We start from the raw sequence: 20,001 nt of genomic DNA on the forward strand, positions 1-20,001 counted from the left end.
ATGTATTTTCTGTGATAGTTTCTTCCCTGCCTGACAACTCATGGCTGTCCTGTTTTTAGTTGCATGAACTGAAATTAAGTTTAATGCATACTCAACTGTCAACATTATGCCAATGGATGTGGAATCCTGTGAGAAAGAAGCTGCACTAGCAGAGCTGGGACAACAGTCACAGTTGACTATATTTATTAGTTCAGACATGAGGTTGAAAGTGAGACAAGTATGTCATTGGACTAGAGGCCTTCCGTAGCCTGTACAGACAACGTGTGCAGCGGTCTACCCCACTGCTCAGGATATATTTTGCTGGGAACAGCTGATATTTGTACACTCTTGTCAGAGGTTAAGTTTTGTGCTGAAACATAGCTGGTACCACTTATGAAACCTTATCATCCATAACTTGTACAAATGGTTTAACCCAAAAGACAGTTACCACAGCAACAGCTGTCACTTTTCCTTATACATAGTTAATATTTATTCAGTTGAGGATCTTGCAGGTGACTGCCAGGATAGCAGTGCTATTGTCTACATGCTCATCTGGAGTTAAAGTACCAAACCATGTAACTGGAAACAGCAAAAAAGTTAGTTCTAAAACAAGAATTACCAAAAGCTAATTTTGACATTAAATACTAAAGTTATGGAAATTGTAGATAACTTTGGAAGCAGCCTGGATCCACCAATATACAGCTAATAAATGTACAGCACCTCCACAGTGAGTATAAATTAGCAAGTCAGCATTTCTGATCTTGAGATCAGTCCTCAATGTGACCTGATAAGTTACTTCTAAGAAACTCAGTAGTTACAATCTTCCTCCTCTTCCACAGCCTCCAACTCTTCATCTTCCTCTTCTTCCTCCATTTCATAGTGCACTACAGTGCTTAGCTGTAGTTTGGTGTGGTTGATCTCATTTGCATCATCCAGCTGTGCTGAACTCTGCACACAGAACACCTCATAGTGCAATAATTTTGTAAAAACATTTAATGACTGTCCAAAAACTGCAGGCTTTATAAAGAGGAAAACATCCAACTTTTTAAAAAGTTTAAATAAGGGAAACAGGCAGGTTTACAGTATAACAATGTGAAAGTCATTTGCAATTCCACTGTACCTGTGAAGCAGTAGTTTCAGATACATTTTCCTCACCCTGGGTAGTGATCATTGACCTCAGTGCTCCTTCTTCAAACTAAGAACAGAAGGATACAAATCAGCATCAGGCAGGAAAGTAAAACATACTGCAACCAAAATGTTGTAGGGAATTGCTCTGGCCTTGAGGCAATGAATTCATCAATTATAGTATGACTCCCTTGTAATGGAGTATCCTGATGGGGTGATTTTACATAACATCCATCCATCCATCTTCCTCCGCTTATCCGGGGCCGGGTCGCGGGGGCAGCAGTCCGAGCAGAGTCCTCCAGACTTCCCTCTCCCCGCACACCTCCTCCAGTTCCTCTGGGGGAACCCCAAGGCGTTCCCAGGCCAGCCGGGAGACATAGTCTCTCCAACGTGTCCTGGGTCTGCCCCGAGGCCTCCTCCCAGTGGGACAAGCCCGGAACACCTCCCCAGGGAGGCGTCCAGGAGGCATCCGGAACAGATGCCCGAGCCACCTCAACTGGCTCCTCTCGATGCGGAGGAGCAGGGGCTCTACTCCGAGCTCCTCACCCTATCCTTAAGGGTGCGCCCAGCCACTCTGCGGAGGAAACTCATTTCTGCCGCTTGTATCCGCGATCTCATTCTTTCGGTCATGATCCAGAGTTCATGACATAACATATTAGGCCCATTAAGTGAGAGAAAGCTGTACTGTATTGTTAAACCCCCAGCTTCATCATAGCAGGCATACTTGGTTGTCATCCCCCCCTTCTACCTATGCCCCAGCATTCAGCCACTCAGGACTGTCTGTTTTGATGGGGTGAAGCAAGAGCTGGGGAACAGCAAATGTTTGCAGAGGCAGATGATATTGGTATGAAGTCCTCCAGCATACGTTCATAACACGCAGCCCATAGTTTGAGGCTGTGAGCAACACAGACACCCTTTGAGGGAGTCTTGGCTCCCTTCACGTTATGGAAGTGCTATAGATTTTGCTTAGATCTCCAGTTATCCCTCAACTTTCTTTTTCCTCTAAGAAAAGTTCCTTCATGATTAGCACAAAACACTTCCAGAGACTAATATAAAAAAAAAATTAGACTACACCTTCCAATTTAAAGTATGTTTGAGTCATTGAAAGCATATATGTGCAATTGGAGGCACAGCAGGCAGAACTCATGCCTCACACAGCACCCTGGTTGAGCATTGGGATGCAGGTTCAAATACTGCTCCGTCTGTGTGCTGTTTACACATTTTCCTCGTGTCCATGTGGGTTTTCTTCTCAGACTCAGAGCTCTGGTTCGCTCCCACAGTCCAAAGACGAGCGTTTCGGGTGAACCGCTGACGAAATTGCAGTAGTCCGTGTGTGTGTCTGTTGCACTGCTCTGCTGCACGGATGGGTAATGACTAATCATGGCTGCAGGGAATTTGATGTAGACTAGTATCAGGCACTGTAAGCTACCTAGGAAAAATGTTTCAGCTAGAAATACGTCCTAATTGAGACAAAACAAGCACTGATTAGGGTTAATACTGTCAGTCTGACTGTTCACTGTAGTGTTGAATTTTCTTACAAAATTAATATTGCCTGATGACTAAAGCTACAATTAAACAAGAAAAAAAATGCGTGCATTTTATTCAGTTTCTAAACAGAAGAACTGAGTCATTTTCAAATCATAGCGGAAGGCAAATGAAATGCAAGCCATGAAAGATCATCATGATGATGACATGAGATGACTGAGTAATTTCTGCAATCATGTCGGTAGCTCTGCCATTCACTAGTTTACTTAGTAGCTATTACCTTTAGCCTGTTCAGCTGCTCTTGTAGCATCATTTTGATCCTCAGCAGAGTCTCTTCTTCCTTCTTGAGCTCCTGCAACCTGCTCAACATGGTCTCGACAGCGCCCTGTACTCACTACATCTCTACAAGCATCATACGGTTATGCGGCGAGCTCTGACGGCTTCTCCTTTTAAACAGCATTGCATTCCACAACGCGTACACGTCCGGGTGGAAACAGTGCTTCGTTCATATCGTTCCGTTTAAGAAATAAATGAATAAACAAAATTTTAAAATCTATCGTATTAGTATTAGCGATAAATGACTATCCATTAAATATGCTTCAGTAACTAAACTGTAGTGATGGCATGAATGGAGCTTTTAAAGGTCTGAACAAATGAAGCGATTGATTCACAAAAAGATGAAATCTTTCTAAACGTTCGTAATATCGCACCACAGTGACATCTAGTGGCCAAATTCTGCTCAACTGAAAAGTACCACTGCTGTATACACACACGCTTAATATTTACATTTATTCATTTAGCGGACGCTTTTCTCCAAAGTGACGTATATCTCCGAGAGCATTACAAATAGCCCACTACATCAAAAGAAGGATAGTTACTCTTATAAATAGTTACAGTTATACAAGTTACTACAACACCAGACAGTCAGGATTAGATCGGGCAAGTGGTTGATGAAAGTAAGAGTGGAGCACAATTACAGAGCAGAATGTATGAGCAAATGAATTTATAAATAATAAAACATGAATATTGCATGTGAAAGAAGGCCACTTCAGCCCCTCTGGTGTGTTAGGATATTTGGATACTAGTGCTGAGAGAATTTTATAGAATGATTACAGGCTGTGCATGACATATTCTACTAGAACACATATTCCAAATTAGATAGATTATTTATTTATTCATATAAAACAAGTTCCAATGGCCTTGTGTTCTGAATTTGCTTCTAGCAGTAGACCTTAGGCACAGCTGTCCTGTGGGAGAAGATACTTACTGCTTCTACCCTAGTTCTGTGTTGCACCTTTTTAATGATTTTTTTTTTCATGTCTCTCCTTGCTGAACTTACTCTAACGTAGAAATATTCATTTTAAAATTCCAGTAACTACTAATACCCAAGTTTGAAGGACTTGTAACAGATATACTGGAGCAATTTTAGGCAACTTCTTAAAGATTCAAGATTCAAGAGTTTATTGTCATATGTACAGTAAACAGTCTGTTACACCATGAAATTCTTACTCTGTGAATCCTCCCAGCAGCCTATGACATAAATTATAAGGACACAAGGAAAGAAAACACAAGGCATAAATTACAAATTTACAAAATTACTATTATATTACTATTTTGCATTAAAATACCATAATGTATCTGTAGAGACAGAAAGGTTTATGTAAACAGCAGAATCTATACCAAAAGTGGCTGCCTCTGTGACTCCCTCTACAAAGAGTCATTTGTTATACTGTATATACACTCATCCATAGTTTCATTTAAGGCTTTTGTAATCTTTGTCTTCAATTTCATGCCATTACAGGGCACAACAGCAGGTAAGAACACTTACTTTTCACTTGAAGCTTCCCTGCTCCCACTGTAATTATAAATGTACTGTAATTATGAAGTACAGTGCTTTGATCTGTTTATTCTGGGAATGCGATAACATACAAGCTTACTGGACTGGGGCACATGCAACGGTCCAAGAAACCTTTAACAGATCATTTGACTTCTCCCCAGATATTATTATATCCTTAAATCACAACCCAGACTCATTTCTTGATAATGTTACGGCACATAAACTATCTCCTTTGAATATTTGGCAAAGAAATGAAAATAATGCTGTGGTCTACACCTGAAGTTCCCTCTGGATGATTGAAGTATTTAAATTTGCCCCACCTGAAAAATAGACATTTGATCTGCATGACAGTTCTTATGAACTCTGGAACGTCTGGACACCCTTCTGGACGTTACTCTAAAGTGCTACATGGTAAATGTAACCGTTTGTCCTTGAGCCCTCGCGCTCTGTACGGGGACATATTTGATTTTTCTCGCGGTACTCCCTGTCTGTACCCTGTTTTTACTCCGTGCTCTCCATAAAACCAGTATAAAAATAACTACAACACCCTTGACCAATACACCTACTATGAATTGCTGCAGTAAAAATTTGAAGATGTATAATTTGGGTCAAATACAGTAAGTAAGACGTTTAAAGGTATCAGCTACGCAACGAGTTAATAATAACTTATGATCCATTAGGAAACACTTAGAAACAGCCATCTGAGCTGTCCATCATGATATAGGCCTATAAAAAGCCCTTAAACAGTTACAAACCCTGTAGTGCAACAAAAAAAAAAAACTGACGAAAAATAGATAATATGATTTTTTTAAAAAAACAAAAAACATTTTGGAAAAAAGTAACTGGACATCGCGCGCGCTCACAGTGGGCGTGTCCGACCGCTTCCCACCGATCGACACTTCGCTTTTGCCGCTGTGAAAGAGGGATTTTTTTTCTCCCTATTTACAGAGCCAAGTTTTTCGAAAGCACTGCGTGAAATTGACTTCCACAACAACAATAAAAACGCTAAAACAGCCGATTTACTCGCGTTACTGAATCTCTGATGCCTCAGTGCTTCTCTCTTGAATTTGAATCAAAAGATACTATTCTAGAAATTGCTGGAAAGATCACAAACACGTAGGTAAGAAGCTGTGTGTTTAACAAATGCAGTGACTATGAGTTTTTCACACACATTTACGACTGGCTACAACACCAGTAGGTCTCTGCGTCCTTAAAAATATTTCTTAAAGTACGACGACTCCATGATGTAGAATTCATCTTGTTTTGCGACCTGATACTAGCGCTCAGTTCTTGCATAGAACCACCACTGAGAGTATATTCATAGTTTATACATATATCGTGCTTTCAAGAGTACCGCTCGGATTAGTTTGTCATTTTGCACAGAAACACGGGCTCTGTCTTCATAGCTTTAAAAGCTTTGTTCGCTGTAACAATGAGTAACATCGATACGCTATTTCGGTATCAGTGACCCTGCATATTCTCGCGACCGTAGCGTCATGGCCGAAAGCGCTCCAGAATGTTCCTTCTTCGGCGTATAAATACAGGCGCTCATCGACCGGACAAAGTGCTCAGTTGTGGCAGCGTCTCGTGCACGGAGTGTGTGGGCAGCTGGCAGGTATGGTCAGTCACTTATATCGCCAGTGAACTTTAGTGACACACCTCTGAAGTGTAGTATATACTATACTACACACAGGCTGTAGCTCCTGTATGTATTTTACTATACATTCGGTGACGAAAAAAAGCGCGGGGACATGAGTGAAAAAGGCAGAAAACGCCTGTGTTCGAGCTCCCGTCCTCACTGTCCGCAGTCACTGTGTGTTTTGTGGCAACGACTAGCGCTTATCATGTTATTGCTGCTGCGTTTGTAGAGCGTTCTTGGAAGATGGTGAAAGAAACGGGGTACTACGACCTTCTGGGTGTGAGTCCCGGCGCGTCCGCCGAGCATATCAAGAAGGCGTATAGAAAGCTGGCGCTCAAGTACCACCCGGACAAGAACCCAAACGAGGGCGACAAGGTACGACTGACACCATCCTTCCGCCGTCCTTTCCCGCACGGCACCAACATTGTGCAGGGAGAGGCGCGCGAGCTTCCAGAACTTTCCGGAAGAGGGCGCTTCGACGAGCTGTCAGCGAACGAACGATCTGACGACGCAGTGCATTTACATTACATTGATTTACTCATTTACCTCAGGCTTTTCTCCAAAGCGATTTACAGTGTTAATCTACTTTACAATTATTTACCCGTTCATACAGATGGGTAATTTTTTTTTTTTTTTTTACTGGAGCAATTTAGGGTAAGTACCTTGTTCAGGGTATTATGCAGTAACACATGTGATGATAAACTTTAACCCGTTGTGCTATAATCTTGAACACTTTAAATTAGATGTAAAAATGTTAAAGCGTATCTTATCTTTGTCTGCTTTCTCTGTAGTGTTTTTTCATAACATTTGTTTGTGTTGTAATATACCCTGATTTCCATACGTGCTCTTGTTTGTTTTGTGTTACTCTTTTTTTTTTTTTTTTTTTTTTGCTGAAATAAACACACACACACACACACACACACACACACACACATAGAGTAGGCCGTCATACTTCCCAGAGTAGAGCAACCTGGCACTCAAAGAGCTTGGATTCTAATTGCAGCTCTTCTATACTGTAGTACCCTGGGCACTTACCATAAAGTGATACAGTAAAATTACTCAGCTGTGTGAATGGGTAAACATTTTTTTTACTAAACACCTGTAGAAATATAATTGGTGAACAATCACTTAGTGCATCATACCTAAATTTGCATGCTGCCTTAGACTAATAAATCAGGTAAATGAATAAATGTGAATAGAGTCCTATTATATTGTATCATTCAACCTAATTTAATCCTTTCTAAATAAATCAGTGTATGAATTGAATTGCTGGTCATATTTTCTTTCTGTAGTTTAAACTGATATCCCAAGCCTATGAGGTCCTGTCAGACCAAAAAAAGAGAGATATATATGATCATGGAGGTGAACAAGCCATCAAGGAGGGGGGATTGGGAGGAGGGGGATTCTCTTCCCCAATGGATATTTTCAATATGTTTTTTGGTGGAGGCAGTCCAATGCAGAGCGAGAGGAGAGGTAAGAGTTTCTTGTTGCAGATGAAATACTACTCTAAGATGTAATGATTCAAAAGACTGTAACCTTTAATGAACACTGTCCTTGATGCATCAGTATTCAGTTTAAGAACTAAATGCAGTTTAGTAGAGAAATATGTAGTGCAGTTTACTGTACAGAGTGCTAGAACTCTGGCAGCAAGGGATTTGAGATGTTTTTATAGTAACCTGCATTCATACTCTTAGATGAGATTTCTCGCATATTTGAAGTTTTGTATTGAAACATTGAGATTCAAATTTTACAATAGTATATGGCATACTTTACAAAATTTTGTACAACTTTTAACTCAGTAAAAAATTAGCTCTTGTCCCAACCCATCATGGCTTCATAATGGTAACATTCATATAAGATATATATTCACATGTATTTTTTTCCCCCTTTGTCACAGGAAAGAATGTAGTTCACCAACTTAGTGTAACACTGGAAGAGATGTACAATGGTTCTACAAGGAAACTTGGCCTCCAGAAGAATGTGATATGTGAGAAATGTGAAGGTATGCACTTCATCATTTTGTTATTTTCCTCTTCTTAAGTATTTATAAGTGCAGATTGGCTTTGTCTTTGTCGGAGCAAAGACAGCCAAAGAGTGGTAGGTCAATCAAATGTTCTTTCTTACATTTGCATAAGTGTAAAGATACAAACAAGAGTGCAACAGACACATTTTTGCAACTACAAGGAAATTTTTTAAAATGTCTTTAATTGTTCAGAGGCAATTTAAAAGTATTTTAAGTAAATTTGGTAATTTGTTGTGAAAGTACTAAAACTAAATAGTCATCCCTCACAAAGGGGTCAAAATGACTTATGTTAAGATACTGATAATGTCCCCATTGATACACTTGGCTAGTTTTTACTGGAGCAATATAGGTTAAATACCTTGCATAAGGGCACGGTAGCAGTAGGAGGGATTTAAACCTGGGACCTTCAGCTCTGAGGGTGGCAGCTCTGACGGCTGTAGCTGTTGTCCCCGTATATGAAATAAATACCCTAGTGGGGTTTTTGCATGTTGTATGGGCTGTATGTACTGAAACAGCTTGAACTCAAAAGACATATAAAGTAAACTCAGATCTCAATGGATTACATGTTGTAGTTTTGAAATGCTAATAATAGGGCACTGTGCAATAATTTTCACAGATATGAGGTACAGATGAAATGCATTGGTGAAGCAGGATAGCTGGTAATGTAGAGGTTAGAGCTACTGCCTTTGGACTGCAAGGTCACAGGTTTGAGCCTTACCTCTGGCTGTAGTGCCTTTGAGCAAGGTATTTACCCTAAATTGTGCCAGTAAAATTACCCAGCTGTATAAATGGGAAAAATTATTGTAACCTTAACACTGTAAGTTGTTATGGAGAAAAGCATCAGCTAAATGAATAAATATAAACAAGGGTGCTATGCTCCCCATCCCCCGTTTATTTTTGTCTAACTCAACTGAATACTTCAGTGTAGATCTGCTTAAACATTTTTAATCACCGTTTTCTTTAATGATCGTATCCACCAAAGCTTTGAGTTTAAGATTCACTGTTTGTTCATCTGTGTTGTGTAAAACTTCATAGCACTAAATAAGTGCTCACTGGTTTTTGTATACATATAAACCCATTTCCAAAAAACCTGGGACAGTATGTAAAATGCAAATAATGCTCTTTTACCGATATTTAACTGGGAACAATATAAAAACAAGATATTTAATGTTTTGTCTTTACTTTTTGACACATTCCACAGCTAAATAAGCACCTGTCCCAACTTTTTTGGAACGTGTTACAGTAAACAAAATCGGAAGTGACTTATATTTACATAATTGTTTCAAGTGTATGAGGTAAACTTTGTAGTTTATTACATACAAAATAACACTACATACATATTTCAACTGAAGATGTTAATTTTTTTTTCTAGGCTATGGGGGAAAGAAAGGGGCACTGGAGAAGTGTTCAAACTGCAAAGGCAGGGGAGTTCAGATCCAGGTGCAACAGATAGGCCCAGGTATGATCCAGCAGATCCAGAGCATGTGTCATGACTGCCAGGGTCAAGGGGAGAGATTCAACTCTAAGGATCGCTGTAAGAACTGCAATGGGCACAAAGTGGAACGGAAGAAAAAGGTTCTAGAAGTCCATATTGAAAAAGGTCAGTAGACATCTCCCTTATAAGTCATGACTTTAATCCTTCCATTGCCAGCACACGCATAGAACACACACAGATGCAAAGTCATACACCAAGATAAAATGTGTGAAAAATAAATCAGTGAGAAACAGAACATGTAAATGCTGCACAAACAGAGGTTAAGTCAGATGCAAATTCCAGGAAGCATGAGGAGGCAGGGTAATGTACTGAGTGTTGGTGCTGCTGCAGCTATTTTTACTCTTGAGTACAAAATGATATATTATGAAATTCTAATCCAGTAAAAATAGTATTACTACATCTGATAATATTCCACACAACAGGTATGAAGGATGGTCAGAAGATCATATTTCATGGAGAAGGTGACCAGGAACCAGGGTTGGAACCTGGTGATGTCATCATTGTCTTGGATCAGAAAGAGCACCCTATTTACCAGAGGCAGGGGGATAATCTTATTATGAAAATGGAGATCAAGCTGGTGGAAGCTCTCTGTGGATTCAAGAAAACCATTTGTACTTTAGATGACAGAACGCTGATCGTTAGCTCACCACCAGGTAAAAGCCATGGACTCCCTTAACTGTATTTATGTATTATACATTATGGTATTTCTTATGACAAACGGAGTTTCATTGTAGGCAAGGTTGTGAAGCCCAGTGACATCAAATTTGTCCAGAAGGAAGGCATGCCTCTACACAGAGACCCATATGAGAAGGGACAACTCATCATTCAGTTTGTGGTAAACAGCTTTTTTGTTAAACATGAAGCCACCAAAAACAAAAATTTAAATTCTATATAGTCCCTGTGAACAGCACTTGGTGTTATAAAATTAAAATATGTAGGAGGTAACCTTGGTTTCTGAAAGTGCCAAGCTGTATGTTTGAGCAGGGGCTTGAATCCAGCTCAGGGATTTTGGGGCTGCATGCTCTCTATGTCTGCAGTCCAAAGATGTGTAGAAAGCAGCAGTTGTAAACCACTTCTGTACCCTTCTTTACATGAAAACCACTCAAGTGATTGCTATGAGTCAAATTTAAAATTTTGGCACTTGCCCTATTTGCAGTTTAACATTATGCTGTGGGAGATACCTTACACTTTGCCATGCTACCTCCTTTTAGGTGGAGTTTCCAGAGAATTATTGGCTCCCTGAGCACATGCTTCCCAAACTAGAAGCCCTGTTGCCTGCTAGAGATGAACTGATGACCTCGGATGACATGGAAGAAGTTGATCTCTGCGATATAGACTGCAACTCCCAACAAAACACTTACAGTGGAAGGGCATATGAAGAAGATGAATGTCCAAGGGCTGGGGTGCAGTGCCATACCCAGTGATATGGCTCTCTGTTATGTGACGTGAACCTTGCATCCTATGCATGTTTTTTGTGTTCTGGTATAGTAAGGCATCAGTACTGGGGAAAATGCCTGATAGTTGACACAATACTCCTGGATGTTTAGTTGCTCCATTTTTCTTGATTCATCTTAAATATGCCATAGAAAGATGGGAACACATTTGCTTTCTATGAAGGTAAGTCTCTCTCATTATATGAATGTGCAATGTTGTTTCTTGCAACAAATTTTATTTGCTGTAATTTGTTCAAATTAAAGGCAGTCACAGTCCTTATTGCACCTCCCCTGTATATTTTCTTCCCAACTAAGCACAACTTAATCTAATTATTTACCAACCAAAGTGAGCTAATTGTGCACACACAATGCCTATTTCAGGTCCATACATTTAAAAGGAAAAGTTATTGGGGAAAGCTAGCGAGTGACACTGCGTTTAGCTGGCAAAATTTTAAACAAAAGAAAGAGCTGGATGGGTAAGAAATAAGCTAAAATTGCATGTGAAAACAACAAAAATTTTGTTCAAGTGGATTTCTAATAATGTATGTAATCTTAAAATTTAAACATGTTACTTTTAATGGTATTTATCTCTTAAAAGTTACAGTAATTAAGTGGATCACACTGATCAGCATGTATAACCATTTGAAACAATACCTTTTGTGTGTTAATGCTACAGATCATGCTATCTATGGTGTGAACTGCATTTAGCAAAACAAACCCCAATTACAGCACAAGTTTTACCGACAGCCATACATTGCTTTTCTTTAAAACAGATCATAGTAGCATTTAAGATTATAATCAGAAAGGTGAACAGACTACAGGACAGAAATTCCAGTGAATTATTGCATACTTGATTAGAATTTAAATGTTAAATGCATAGTGGTAACCTTATATGTCAAATGTCACTTTCACTGTACTCAGTACTGCTTTCTTCTGAACGAGCAACCTGGAAAAAAAATTAGGAATATTACATTAACAAGCAATGGCCAGCACAATTTCTGTAAGACAAACATACCTACTGTACACTTAAAACCAGGTAAACTGTCTTTGTCCTATTATAGCAGATGCATATCTGCTACCATATATCATAACCAAATAAGAGTTCAACCAGGGAATATAAAAAATGAACCAATGAATACGTAGCCCAGAATATTGATACTTCATTTGGTCATACAGTTTGTGTAACTCAGTGCTTCCCAAACCCAAGGTTGTAACCCATTACAGTCCTGTTGGTGTTCCTGAGGAATGAAATGCATTCACTTTCACCCAATCCACTCAATTATGCACCTATTATTTATCCCAATAAATATTAATTTGGTTTCTTTTTTCATTGTACACATTGCTGTGGCAGTACACCATTGCAGAAAATTCAAGATGTACAGGACAAAGCTCCCTAATTTGTATATTTTTTACAAGTTGTTATGCAACAGTAAAAGGCTTTGACTATCTTAAAGACAATGATAAAAAAAAAAAGATACCTGAGGTCTATACACCCTTATTAAAATTTCAGATTTTAATGTAAAGACTAACATCAAGATGAATCATGCCAGACTTTTTTTTTCTCCAGACCTTTTAGAAAATCTTGAAACAAATAGTGGAGAACAAAAAGATGACTTTTAGGAAAAATAAAAATGGAAAAAATATTCAGTGCCTTAGCTGCACAAGCCTGCACACCCATTATGATAGATATTTAACTTTTCTGATTGAAGAACTCATACTCACCTGACCTCAACCAAAATTATTCTGCATTGCATTAAATAAAATCTCTGCTCTTGAAAACTTTCCTGAAGGTCTCTAGGTTGAATATGCAAAAAATAACCATGGTGCACAGAGATATGAAAAGCTCTTGGGGGTTTTATTGTCAAAAAGTACAACTCAGGAAGAGTATGTGTATGTATTTTAAAGGCATTAAATACAAAATGGAATACTTTCCAGACCATCGTTAAGAACTGGGGGAAGTATGGACCACATGGATTTTACAAATATTGAGATATCCCTCCAATTCCAATGCAAATGATAGAGCAAAGATAAAGCTCATCAGGGAAGCTACCAAAAACACTAACAGTAACCTTAAAGGAGTTGCAGGAAATAATGGCAGTAAGCGGACATTCCCTGCATATTATGACTATTTCTCCTATAATGTAAGTGTAAAATGTGGGGAACAGTAGCAAGATGATAGCCATTGCTAACAAAAAAGAGCATCCATGCCCATTTCAAGTTTGCTAAAACAACCACTGGTTCTCTCAAAAGTCATGGGAATTTTTTGTTGATGTTCAGACAGTTTTTAATAAGGTGCAGGGAAGACGACACTGTGGAAGAACTTTTTTGTAAGTCCCAGTTAAGTACCAATCACAGGAGAATACGTCTTTATTAACTATTTTTTTCCAGTAAATGTTAGATGTTTCTGTTTTGCGTTGTGTATTAATTCATGAGTTTTGTTACTCACGTTAACAGTAAACTGAGAACATAACGCATTGTTTATTAGATTGTGAAAACGTTACTCAAGCAGTAATAACGAGACTTTTCAAAGCATTAGTTCTGCACTTGATTTCCCTGGAAATCTTTCCACCGAAATCCTCGATTGTCTTTAACTTCACTGTTGAAAGCAGGTATGAGAATACCGCGTGCTGGAAATTCAACTATATAAACAATGCATTAACGCTGTGCCAATGTGTAGGGTGACCAGGCCACAGCAGGACTGTTAAGGGTCGCCGCCAAAAAGTTTGGGAACCGCTGACGTAACCAGATGAGCACAACTCCACGGCGAGCGGCCTTCCACGCTTACCCTCCGTGAGCCGAGCCTTTCCTCCAGTCGGCTGACAGAGCACGGTGGAGCAGCCCACGCAGAGCACCACCGTTTGGGCATGGCTGAACACTGTGGTGATCTTATAGCAGCCTGCAGATGAGCCCGTGTGTCACTGATTTTCACACTAACCACCATCACACAGCAAAACACACACACCAGGGCACAGCCACAGGTGACCAACCTGGACACTTCACATCCATGAAATATGAGTTGGGACTCTGAACCAGCCTTTTCTTCTTGTGTTGTTTCTTCTCTCGATCAAGAGAAGGGTGGAGAAGGTCTTTTGCCAACTGAAACAACAAAAAGTAGAGCCGGCTACAAGTCAAGTGCGCAGGAGGAAGACATGCGATCGAAAGCGAAACGAAAACATCTGGTTAAATCTGAGCCGCGTCAGTCGTGTTTCCAGCGGTGCTGCGTGTGCGCAGCAGCGCGCTGAAGTTCCAGACCAGTGTTCCTCCAGACCAAAACACCTAGGTTACATTTACATGTACGACGTGTTTTACCCCCCGCCTTGTAACCCACTTCGGAGAAAATCGTCCGCTAAATAAATCATGATCGTGGCGTCATCGTGCATGCGTTATAAATCCGTGTTATCTCGACTCGAGCAAAAAAAAAAGTACGGCAAGATTGAGAAAAATGGCGAAGTAGCGTAAGGCAGTTGTTGAAGTGTTAACTATAGTGCTACAGAGTTGCCGAGCTGTGCTGTGTGGAAACAAAACCACCTGGCTGCACCAGTGCAACTTTAGTAACCCAACGCCAAGGCCTCGCCCAGCTGAAACCACATGCACAAGTAAGACTCGCAAAGTTTACACAACACCGGAATAAACGTTATTAAATACAAATCCTCGCTAACCGACCCGTGTCAGTTACATACTAGTTTAAATTTAAGACTTAAGTCGCATTATATTACTTACGGGCATGTTTGTGAAGTCTTGCTTGGCAGCACGGACAAATCTTAGTTCGTCAGTGAAATTTAAAGCAAAAATTAATGGTTGCCAGGCAGTACGCGAGAAATCCTCCTCCTCTCGCTCTTCTTCCGTGGTACCGCCGGTGCGGGATTCGAAGCGGCGGGGCTCCCTCTACACCTGGCGCAGGTGCGTGTGCGCACGGTTAACTGGCCACGCGCCAGGAGTAAAACACTGCGCGCAGGTAAAGCATCTGTTTCCAGTCAACAAACTTTTTATAAATGTAAATATCGCCGTGGCGTGGGTGCCTGCTCGTATCAGGAAAGTTTTGCAACTGTAGTGTTATTCTTATTGTCTTTTTCTTGCACTTCTCGCTGACGCCGTGTCTTTTTTACAGTCTCACAATTTATATTGTGTCAGGCTAATAATGTACTCGTAGTCATGGTGCGCATTTTTCTGTCAGGGCTAAAAAAAAAAAAAAAAAACACTTGCACACGAGAGAGAACCGGCGTAAGCCCAAACCTCTGACCACGCCCATCTGTCAATCACGCACGTCAACGCCCTCGCGACCGTCCCTCCTCCACCAACAAGGGGCCCGAACGTCACTCAGGGCACGCGCGACCCCTCTGCGGACCTAGCATCAGCCTTATACTCTAATACAGTAAACGTATTTAGTTATGAGTTATGTATATTTGAACCTTTTTTATTATTAATAAGTTAACAAGTTCTGATGTTGTCTGTGAATCAAAACGTAGGTCACTTCAGCCGGAATATTCAACTGGAGCAAGAATGACCGACCGAGAAGAAACAGAAGGTGAGCCCTCCTTCCTGCGGGAGGCGCTGGTGCGTTTCATTCGCTCTGAAAAATGTTTACGGAAGTTGACTATTTTTTTAGCTTACTATGTACGTGGTGCTGCAGTTATGACCGCTACATGGTGTTTATGGGCACTGTAACGTACGAACTCGCTTTCCGAGGTGGGGAGTTCTTTGTGTTCATGCCTACGACCAGCTCTTCAGCAGCTACTTTAGACTCTCTCTCTCTCTCTCTCTCTCTCTCTCTCTCTCTCTCACTGACAGACAGACAGACAGACAGAGCGGAGTTTTCCTCGGAACAGAGATGCAGACGCCGGTGTCTGATGCAGCTCACGGACACTTGGTCTCGCGAGGTTCCAAGTTTCGCGTTCTTGTTGGAGTCACCGGCAGTGTCGCGGCCCTGAAACTGCCCTTGCTCGTGTCCCGCCTCCTGGAGCTGCCCGAGGTCAGTGCTGGTGTCAGTACTGGTGTCGGTGTGTGTCGGCCGCTGCTCGGCAGTTGTAAGCACGCGGCAGTTCAGTTGTGTCCTTAAATGACCGGAGTGTTACCGAGCGCTAACTGACGGCACAAACTAACTTAACGCAAAAAAAGAAAGTTAGTTACTGCTGACAGACTGACCACTAACCAACTGCCTCGCCTAACATCAAAACACAATGAATGAATTACCCTGAAAATTCAACGGCAACACTGTTTTCACTCTGAATACGCATTTTCTTTTTATTACATTTCGGAACAGACAGCTTTTTGTACGCAATTAGCTCATGCTCACTTAAAATAGAGACGTTATGATCATGATACAGAATCTGTTCCATGCGTTTTTCCAGATGGAACTTTAGTTTTTTTCATCGATATAGACACACTTTGTTTTCCTTGGAAGTGCACTGAATTGTAACAACCCTCTGAGATGCTGTGGATCAATTGTCAATATCAGTGTGAGTGTTTATGCTTTGGGTGTGGTGGCACAGCGGGTTTGGCCCGGGCCTGCTCTCTGGTGGGTCTGGGGTTCGAGTTCCGCTTGGGGTGCCTTGTGATGGACTGGCGTCCCGTCCTGGGTGTGTCCCCTCCCCCTCCAGTCTTGCGCCCTGTGCTGCCGGGTTAGGCTCCGGCTTGCCGTGGCCTCGCTTGGGATAAGCGGTTTCAGACGTGTGTGTGTGTGTGTGTGTGTGTGTGTGTGTGTGTTTATGCGTTGTTGGTGTTCTCTGCTCTAGGTGGAGGTCCAAGTGGTCACCACTACTCATGCTATGCACTTTTACAGACCTGAAGACATTTCTGTGAGAGTCTACAGTGACAAGGATGAATGGGAGGTGGGTATGGAGGAGCCACCACCTGTGCACATCAATGGGTCATATGCCATTCTACAGTTTACACACCGATTGCTGTCTTGCTTCACACAAAATGTTCACAGGACATGAAAGTTGAATAAAAGGAGAGTGACTAACGCAACACTCTCCTTTAGATGTGGACGCAGCGCTCCGATCCTGTGCTACACGTGGAGCTGAGGCGCTGGGCCCACCTGTTTCTTATTGCACCCCTAGATGCCAACACTCTGGCCAAGATTGCCAACGGGATCTGTGATAACCTCCTGGTAGAGCTCTAGGTTTACATCAAGATGTGTTTATATCAGTCTCTGTATAGTGTATATGTAAAATTTTCTGTATGCTCACCTGTGACTAATGTCTGCGTATTGCTGTCAGACCTGTGTGGTGCGAGCCTGGAACCTGGACCGGCCATTACTGTTCTGTCCTGCCATGAACACAGCCATGTGGCAGCACCCTATTACTGCCACACAGATTGCTGTGCTCAAGGGCTTTGGATACATTGAGGTGCCATGTATCATCAAGAAGCTTGTGTGTGGGGATGAAGGTAAGTTCCCTGGCTTTGCTGCCTTCTGAGCTTACCGCATCCTATTTTTATGTAATATCTGATGTGGTACAGTTAGTGCCACAGAACTGGAAAACCAGTAACTAGTTTTAATTTTTTTTTTTTTTTTTGCACATAGTTTTGAGTTGTGCTGGAGGCCTAATAATTGAACACTGTAAGCAGCAAGGAATACTGTGAACTGAGGGATGACAGCATTTATATGGAATAAACTTTTACTTTACTGTCTTTAAATAAGATTTTGATTTGCACTTTTGCCTTTACTGTATACTTAAATAATTAGTATTAGAACTTAAATGCACCATTGTCCTGATTTGTGGCTCCTGTATCTTTAGGTAAAGGAGCCATGGCAGAAGTTTCCACGATTGTAGACTTTGTCAAGGAGTACCTTCAAAGGTCAACTGTCAAGGAATAAAAGTAGAAATTGAAACTGTTTGTTCAATAGCTCTTCCATGTTTGATCTCACTAAGATCTCAAAGATCTGATTTTAGACCTCCTGCACAATAGCAACACATTGGACCAAGAACAAGTTCTCTGCCCTCAGCTAAACATAGGTAAGACTTGGAAGGTGCTTGTAACTGGTAACACTGCTTTAGAATGGTGCAGTTCCTAACCATTAATCCCCAGTTTTGTCAGTGGAATGCCCCCTTAGTGTCAGGGTCTCTTAGTTGGTTTCATTGCCTGATAACAAAGTCTCTACCTTGATTGTCAGTGCTGGCACCAAAGCTATGAAGTACCACAAATCTGAGGTAGTGAATCTTCCAACATCATGCCTGGTGAATCCAAGATAGACTCTACACTGCTAGGACAGGCAGTTTATGAGAGTGAGTGTTTTAATAGTAATTAAACTAGCAGCACAAAGACCCCTAGAGAAGGGTTCACACTTAATTGTGGCTCTGTGGACTGTCTGGATTTGTTTACTTAAATATAGGAATGGTAATCACCACTTAAATTACTAGACTGTGGCTCAGGTGGTGTTCTGAACTGTCATGCTAGCAACTTTTAGCCATATCTTGGGTTAAAACTAAGGATCACCTCAACTTAGGAAGGAGATGGTCAGTATTACAGAACTTTCCAAGAAATCACCCCAATTCTTAAGAAAAGATAAACACTTGGAACCATACCAGGTCTTTAACCTGCAGTTTTAAGGAGTATAACCTACTGAAGAATCTCCAATTTACATTACTTGTAATGGGACAGAAACAATAATTTTTGTGTATTTATTTTTTGCCATGTTGCACATAGATATAAAGCTTTTTTAACATCTTGGATTGGATGCCAGTTCATCACAGGGTAGCCACACACCCCCATTCACACAATACAGGAAATTTGTGTCAACTGAACTCCATGTCTTTGGACTGTGGAAGAAAACCAGAGCACCCAGGGGAAACCCCCACAGATACAGGGAGAATGTACAAACACCGCATAGACTGAACCAAATTTAAACGTATGTCTGAACAGCTTAGGTGCTGTGAGGTGGCAGCTCCATTGTGCCACCGCACTATTAGAAGAACATTCAGTGTGCATTGTTTACCATTTCTTTCTGTGAGTAGTGAAGTTGTCCTTGGTCAGTGACATTATTCTCCACTCCAAAACAGATATTCTTAGTCTAAGAGAATTCTGGCTTCAACCTGACAACACTGCATGCTTAGACAAAGAATCTTTTGAATGAATGAATGAAACCATAAATTGGAGGAAGACATTCCAGTTGGTTGCAACAGCATAAATATTCAACATAGTACACACATAAAACACATGCATATATAGACATACTGTTTTATATGTCAAGAGTGAGATTTTATAATAATACTCTAAACTTACCTTGAAGCCAGTGCAACAGCTTACAAATCAGTGTTATATGGTTGTATTTTCTAGATAAATGTTAAGTAAACAGAAATGCACAGTTACTGTATATACATGAGAGGGCAGGGTGAAGTGAATAGTAACATTACACTCTCATTTAGTCCATCTATATCCTCCCCATGTGGTCATGTAGAACCTCCCAGTTTTTGCTTTCAAAGCAACTTATCAAAGCCTTATCAGCCTCTGGTGGCCATTTCTCCATTGTCTGATGGTCACCAGTTGTTGTACAATATGCTTGTACACAGGCATGAGGTAGGCCAGCTGTGGCTCAGTCTCCCAAGACAGAGGAGTGCTGTGGAGTTGTACGCCTCAGCAATGTTAGTGCAGAGCAGAGTAAAATAACCAATTTCTCTTGTACCTGATAAACTGATTGAATGTAGGTAGAGCTGAGGAGAGAGCTGTAGCAGTTCTTCAAAGGCCAAAATTTCTCCGCAGTGCCGCGAATGGCTGATCAAGAATTAGAGGAAAAATCTGCCCGTAGTTGCCAAATCTAATGGGCAGTTAAAGGGTAGTGAGTGCTGCATAACCTACTTTGAGAAATAAATGACAGGACACTCTCAGTAACACTATCACGATTTTTGTTTCTTTTCACTCTGACTAAATCCACTGTAAAATATATGCAATAATACAGATCAGAAAAAACTAAAGTTTAAAGAGTAATCTTGTACTGTAATTATAATCTGAATATTATTTTGGAAATGTATTAAATTTTCTTTGCAA

General features: G+C 40.8%; 4 protein-coding genes across 13 annotated transcripts; 2 read left to right on the plus strand and 2 right to left on the minus strand.

Moving 5' to 3' along the window:
* Positions 1-23: 23 nt before the first annotated feature.
* Positions 24-3,056, minus strand: snapc5 (small nuclear RNA activating complex, polypeptide 5). Its single transcript, XM_018739334.2, has 3 exons — positions 2,870-3,056; positions 1,100-1,174; positions 24-927 (listed from the first exon to the last, which is right to left on the minus strand). The coding sequence occupies exons 1-3, from the start codon at positions 2,957-2,959 to the stop codon at positions 787-789; spliced, it is 306 nt and encodes a 101-aa protein (XP_018594850.1). The 5' UTR covers positions 2,960-3,056; the 3' UTR covers positions 24-786.
* A 2,561-nt stretch (positions 3,057-5,617) lies between these two features.
* Positions 5,618-11,082, plus strand: LOC108926622 (dnaJ homolog subfamily A member 4-like). The gene is made up of 8 exons (XM_018739420.2): positions 5,618-6,041; positions 6,295-6,440; positions 7,358-7,538; positions 7,963-8,067; positions 9,461-9,688; positions 10,006-10,236; positions 10,318-10,418; positions 10,795-11,082. Exons 2-8 carry the CDS (start codon positions 6,309-6,311, stop codon positions 11,005-11,007), a joined length of 1,191 nt encoding a protein of 396 aa, XP_018594936.1. The 5' UTR covers positions 5,618-6,041; positions 6,295-6,308; the 3' UTR covers positions 11,008-11,082.
* Positions 11,083-11,711: 629 nt separating this feature from the next.
* Positions 11,712-15,195, minus strand: LOC108926624 (40S ribosomal protein S27-like). The gene is made up of 4 exons (XM_018739433.2): positions 14,737-15,195; positions 14,004-14,112; positions 13,802-13,912; positions 11,712-11,962 (listed from the first exon to the last, which is right to left on the minus strand). Exons 1-4 carry the CDS (start codon positions 14,740-14,742, stop codon positions 11,934-11,936), a joined length of 255 nt encoding a protein of 84 aa, XP_018594949.1. The 5' UTR covers positions 14,743-15,195; the 3' UTR covers positions 11,712-11,933.
* ppcdc (phosphopantothenoylcysteine decarboxylase) lies at positions 14,572-18,060 on the plus strand. Of its 10 annotated transcripts, none has more exons than XM_018739427.1 (7): positions 14,572-14,612; positions 15,483-15,541; positions 15,805-15,985; positions 16,749-16,844; positions 16,997-17,125; positions 17,235-17,403; positions 17,754-18,060. In XM_018739427.1, the coding sequence occupies exons 3-7, from the start codon at positions 15,845-15,847 to the stop codon at positions 17,831-17,833; spliced, it is 615 nt and encodes a 204-aa protein (XP_018594943.1). In that variant the 5' UTR covers positions 14,572-14,612; positions 15,483-15,541; positions 15,805-15,844; the 3' UTR covers positions 17,834-18,060. The 10 variants fall into 10 exon arrangements, with proteins under 10 accessions (XP_018594943.1, XP_018594942.1, XP_018594946.1 ...); XM_018739426.1 differs by lacking the exon at positions 14,572-14,612 and adding an exon at positions 15,323-15,388; XM_018739430.1 differs by lacking the exon at positions 14,572-14,612 and adding an exon at positions 15,341-15,388 and having other exon boundaries at positions 15,817-15,985.
* The last annotated feature ends 1,941 nt before the right edge of the window (positions 18,061-20,001 follow it).

Source organism: Scleropages formosus, chromosome 7 (genome assembly GCF_900964775.1).
Source record: "Scleropages formosus chromosome 7, fSclFor1.1, whole genome shotgun sequence".
Lineage (NCBI taxonomy): Eukaryota > Metazoa > Chordata > Actinopteri > Osteoglossiformes > Osteoglossidae > Scleropages > Scleropages formosus.